This window comes from Scardinius erythrophthalmus (genome assembly GCF_964197995.2).
Source record: "Scardinius erythrophthalmus genome assembly, chromosome: 25".
NCBI lineage: Eukaryota > Metazoa > Chordata > Actinopteri > Cypriniformes > Leuciscidae > Scardinius > Scardinius erythrophthalmus.
Genome location: NC_138245.1, coordinates 30,464,392 through 30,470,391, shown reverse-complemented (window position 1 = coordinate 30,470,391; position 6,000 = coordinate 30,464,392). Strand labels below are relative to the sequence as shown.

The 6,000-nt window shown below is 41.4% G+C and overlaps 1 protein-coding gene across 1 annotated transcript in view; it reads right to left on the bottom strand.

Annotated features, from left to right (window-relative positions):
- The window catches only part of LOC308685634 (CLIP-associating protein 1-B), a 72,695-nt gene that overhangs the window by 43,928 nt on the left and 22,767 nt on the right, over positions 1-6,000 (bottom strand). Inside the window, exons 9-12 of the mRNA XM_081357553.1 lie at positions 4,284-4,412; positions 3,806-3,882; positions 2,961-3,053; positions 1,734-1,879 (exon numbers count right to left, since the gene is read on the bottom strand). Of these exons, the coding sequence (XP_081213679.1) occupies positions 1,734-1,879; positions 2,961-3,053; positions 3,806-3,882; positions 4,284-4,412 (445 nt within the window). The remainder of the gene's footprint in view (positions 1-1,733; positions 1,880-2,960; positions 3,054-3,805; positions 3,883-4,283; positions 4,413-6,000) is intronic.

Here is a 6,000-nt window from a genome sequence, read left to right as displayed (position 1 = left end):
CTCTTAATGAGTAATGGGTGTGTTTTGGGATTTACGTGCGTTAAACCAATCAGAGTCTCATCTCCCATTCCCTTTAAATGCCAGTTAAGCTCGCGCCATGGCGGATTCGCTATTTACATGACGGAATTTGATAGTGGAAAGACCGAACGCGTCTCCAGAGCGCAAACGGATCTGCTCGTGCGTGAGGTAAAAGTGTGCCAGCAGAACATCTACGGGACAAGCCGGATTCACCATATCTTTATGTACACAATAATAATCTTTTACATTGTAATCCTTTTGTGTAAACATGTTTGTGTGTTGCTATGCGTCCCTGTGTAAACTACGTGGTGCAGGACGTGAAAATGATAATTGCGTCGGGCTGAAACTAGCAAAAAACACTTGCGTTGCGCTTGGCGCTGCATTGCGCCGGGTGTATGATAGGGCCCTTTACCTCATTTTAGCCAAAGTATTGCATGTATCCTTTGAAGAGGATTTTGCATTATGTTACCCAAAATGTGTTTATTTTATGCTTATTTGAGCATCATATCATTTACTAAGGTAGTTGCCTATGTAGTCAGTGAGGCAGGTTTGGGGCGGAGCCCATCAGTGTATTCATGCACACTTTATGCCTTCACGCTCTCTGCCTCATCATGAAGTGATGCAGATCTTATAGTGTTGGAATCCATCCAATGTTTGAAACCAGACCACTTAAACTAATTGATTCTTTTCATTACAGTAAGTCTGTCAGCACCAGTCAGCAGTCAGTCTATCTGCAACTAGAACTGGGCGAGATGATGGTATACTGTATACCAGCAACTGCGTCAACTCATACAGAACTGTGGTCGGTTGCGGTACATTTAAACGCTATCAGTGGACAGGATTACTTTACATCACAGACAACAATCAAAGGAGATTAAAGGGTTAGTTCACCCAAAAATGAAAATTATGTCATTATGACTCACCCTCATGTCGTTCCAAGCCCATAAGACCTCCGTTCATATTCGGAACACAGTTTAAGATATTTTAGATTTAGTCCGAGAGCTTTCTGTTCCTCCATTGAAAGTCAATGGACGGCATACTGTCCATGTCCAAAAAGGCAATACAGACATCATCGAAGTAGTCCATGTGACATCAGTGGCTCAATCTTAAGTTTATCAAGCGACGAGAATACTTTTTGTGCGCAAAAACAAACAAAAATAACGACTTTATTCCACTATTCATTTCCTTCTCTCTGGGCTTCAAGCTATTTCACGTAGTGTTTTTGCGCAGCGCGTCTGTGTTGTACGTCACACGTAGGCTCACTATTGGCCGACGCTGGTCATGTGTGATGCGTGTGACGTACAACACAGACGCGCTGCGCAAAAACACTACGTGAACTCACTCGAGGCCTAGAGAGAAGGAAATGAATAGTGGAATAAAGTCGTTATTTTTGTTTGTTTTTGCGCACAAAAAGTATTCTCGTCGCTTGATAAACTTAAGATTGAGCCACTGTAGTCACTTGGACTACTTTGATGATGTCTGTATTGCCTTTCTGGACATGGACAGTATACCGTACATACATTTTCAATGGAGGGACAAAAAGCTCTCAGACTCTAACTAAAATATCTTAAACTGTGTTCCGAAGATGAACAGAGGTCTTACGGGCTTGGAACGACGTGAGGGTGAGTCATTAATGACATAATTTTCATTTTTGGGTGAACTAGTGCAAATCTTGCATAGTGTGCCTTTAAATGCATGAATGTAAAAGTCCTCACCCCAGTGTGATACAGGCCTCGCGCACCACCTGCGAGCGCAGATCTTTAGCCGAGAGTTTGAACGACCCCTCGAGGAGCCGTAACTGCTGGGAAAAGCCGTCGTAGTCGCAGGCGCCGGCCAACAGCAGAGAACGCACTTTCTTTAGCTGCAAACCAAACAATACATGAACTACGGTCACAATACTTCTTTACAAAATACACTTGACATTTAGCACTCTAAAAGGGTTCATTTTGCAATAATGACAAGTTGACTTTACGTTTTCCTGCTTCTTAAACTATTGAGTAAAATGATGGATCAAACTATTGATTTGAGTGTAAATGATTTGGACATTATGTAAGATGAAACAGAGTGTGGCTATATAGGAAATAGTGGACAATACAGCTTAAGCCCTATTCAGACTGGACTAATTTAACATGGAGAGGTGGGGTAAAGTAATGATTACCAGAGCTTCTCTGTGATTTTAGTCCCATCCGAATGTGCATCTCAGTGATCATTATGGACAATGTCAGTAAAGATTACGGCGACTTTTACCTTCAGTAAAAAGGTCTGGAAAAATTCCCTCAGGTAATGCTCATCCCATGTGAATAGTCCCGCTGTAAATAGGTACGTGAATATTTAGTAATTTCCTGTTTAAAAGTAGTTTTCCACGTTTTTTCAAGTATGGAGACGCTTTTTCAAGTATTCAGTTGCGTTCTAGACGCTGGGCCGAGTCTGTGGCAAAACTCAAGTGTTTCACACACACCATTCAGATCAGAAAGAAGATCGACAGCACTTGTTAGAGGCACGAAACATCTTTTAGCGTTAGATAAGTGTCTATTACCAACACAATCCAATCCGAAGTTAATTAATACATCGTTCGACCAGACCTAACTGTTTTATATATAAATATAAGTTATATTTGTTAGTGCACATGATATCAGGAAGCAACGTAATACACACATGATAACAGGAGGGGGACGGCGGTGTGTAAATCGTGTTACTCTCCCACTTCTGCTAGTTTTAGCAGAATTTAGCAAATTGTCCATTAATATTACAGACGTCCTGTGGTAAAATTACATTACTCCATCTACCCTTGTAAAACTAATCCAGTCCGAATAGGGCTTTAGTGTCATTATATGCAAATATCTGACCAAAGAATGATGCCATTGACCAATCACAATCAAGTATTCCAGAGAGATGGTTAACAATCAGGTGTTTTATTCCATAATAAATGTGAGATGACTCACTGCAGCCACTCGCTGTTCCCAATCATGTTTGTCATCGGAGAGAATTTCTCGGATCTTGTTCATGGAGTCCTCGAGCTCTCGAGCGGAGTAGATCTGTGAGTCAAACAACAGCATCATCAAACTCACTGAAATCTGGCATCTCTCCAGAGATCTCTAATGGAAAAGCCATTGAACCGAGAGTCCTCTCACACCGGCACAGGACGTCCCAACAGACACTCCACACGACAGATAAACGTGCCAATGATGATTCCTAGTAGTTTTGTTTAAAGAGAGCTACAAATGAGAGAGTTCTCTACTAAAAATGAACAAACTAACATCAGTATCTACAGTAATATCAAGATTGCTTAAAAAGTTCAGACCTCTTTTGCATTTATATATTTCTGTTCAAAATGTTGGGGTCTGTAAGATTTTTTACTCTTGTCCTCACTTTTATTTGGTCAAAAATACAGTAAAAAAAAGAGTGAAATATCATTACCATTTAATATAAATCTGAATATATTGTCAAATGTAATTTCTTCCTGTGATCAAAGCTGAATTTTCAGCATCATTACTCCAGTCTTCAGTGTCACATGATCCTTCAGAAATCATAATAATATGATGATTTGCTGCTCAAGAAACATTTATGATTATTATCAATGTTGAAAACAGCTTGTGGAAACCGTGATACATTTTTATCAGGATTCTTTGATGAATAGAAAGTTCAAAAGAACAGCATTTATTTGAAATAGAAATCTTTTGTAACATTATAAATGTCTTTACTGTCACTTTTGATCAACTGAATGCAGAAGTATTCAGTGGTCAGAAGCTCAGTGGTTGACACGATAGCATTAGCATTTCTGACTCGCCTGTACGGTCGGCACATCTTCAAAGGCACGGATGAAGTCTTCTTCATCGACAGCTCCGGCACCAGAGCTTTCTTTACCTGAGGAGACGAGAAGCAACAAGTCCAGTGTTATTATGCGATATCCCAAAAAGTGCATAAACATAGGTGTTCCATCCAATTAAAATGTTTTATTACTTTTATTACAAAAACACTGGAACCCTGGGATCGACCATTCAGAAGACCAAACCTATCAGTTTCATCAAAATAACATAAACCCAGTCAGCGCCGATAGCCTCGTGGGCAAGTGCGCCGACATGTAGTGCCGCTGCGCTTCAGGCGACCCGAGTTCAAGTCTCGGCTTGTGGACCTTTCTCGATTCCGTTCCCCCTCTTTCTCTCTCTCTCCCACCTCACTTCCTGTCTAGCTACTGTCATATCCAATAAAAAGGCAAAAATGCCAAAAAAAAAAAAAAAACATAAACCCCTGAGAGTCCCTCTGACCTGAGCTCTTGCTGCTGGAAGCGGAGCTCGGCCTGCGCAGGGATCCCGTTCGACGCACCGATGACGCTCCTTTGGAGGAAGAAGAGGAACGTCCTCCATCCGCTGAATCTTCATCCTCGATGTTCTTATCTGAGGAACGACAGAGAAGTCCCTTATTTAAAGCTAGGGTAGCAATGTTGTTTATAAACCCTTTCTGAAACTCAAATCAATAACAATCAATAATAGAAGTGGTCTAAATATTAAAAAGTGTACATACAAGATAAGGCTGTAACACTTGCGGTGAAGCATTATATTTCTTGCTGCACTGCAAAAATACACGTGTGTGTGTGTGTGTATGTGTGTGTGTGTGTGTGTGTGTGTGTGGCTCTGAAGGACAGCAGCTCCTTTGCTCAGGAAAAACCCTGCGTGGATGGATGATTCCCATCCAGAGAGGGAACCAGCACCAAGATCTGCCAGACCAGCGATCAATCGCAATAAATTATTTATACACACATGCGCACACACACGTGCGCACACACACACACACACACACACACATTCACACACACACACACACACACACACACACACACACACACGCACACACCTCAACCTTATTCATCATGCATTAATGTCAACACCTCTTTCCCACAATCCTTCACTGTGGACGGTCTAACACGTTCTGAACTACTCCAGAAACCTCCAGGGAAATAAACACACACACACACACACACACACACACACACACACACACATTTATCCAGCTATCTATATGAGGACATACCATAAACATCTAATGTTTCATATAAATAAACATACTAACCCAAACCCTTGACTGACCCCTAAAAGAGAAGTATGCAACCGTTTATACTCTCGAAGACTGCTACCAAAAGGATTGTCATTAATTTATGGGATCAATTTTGTATGCAAAGTGCAAACTACAACCCCATAAACACACATTCGTTTTTAAATTCTTATTTTTACACCAAGAAAATGCATTTTCTGTCCTTTAAACCCTCACAAACCCCATCTGAATTTGTATATTTTCCCTCACATTATTTAATATGTTTATCAAGCATTTTTCCTTGCAGAGACTATTGAGAGGTTCCATAACGCAGGTTGTGAAGGCAAAACCTCACACACTCACACACACGGTCTACATGCAGCATTTAATCACAGTTATCAGATTTCACACACACACAGCACAGAGAGACAGACAGATGTGAGCTGCTATCATTCCTCCTGACCTACAGATAGGTACACTTACAGGCACAGATCCTCCGACACACCAGCTTCCTCAACATATCGTCACGCTTTCCCACGCTGCCTCATTCTGACACAGCCTCCGCCGGCAGCTCGACCCCTCCCTGCCTCCGTGTGTGTGTGTGTGTGTGTGTGTGTGTGTGTGCGTGTGTGTGAACTGGAGGATGATGGGCTGATCTATAACTGATGAAGCCCCGCCCACAGATCGCTAGATGGAGGAGAGCAGGGGGAGGGGCCAAGCACACGGGCTGCGTTCACAATGAAACTCTAGCATACTACATACTACAATAATACTGCATACTACATACAATAATACTGCATACTACAATAATACTGCATACTACATACAATAATACTGCATACTACAAAAACTCTGCATACTACATGCATAGTGTTTACTACAATACTACTGCATACTACAAGCATACTGCTTACTACAATAATACTGCATACTACAAGCATACTGCTTACTACA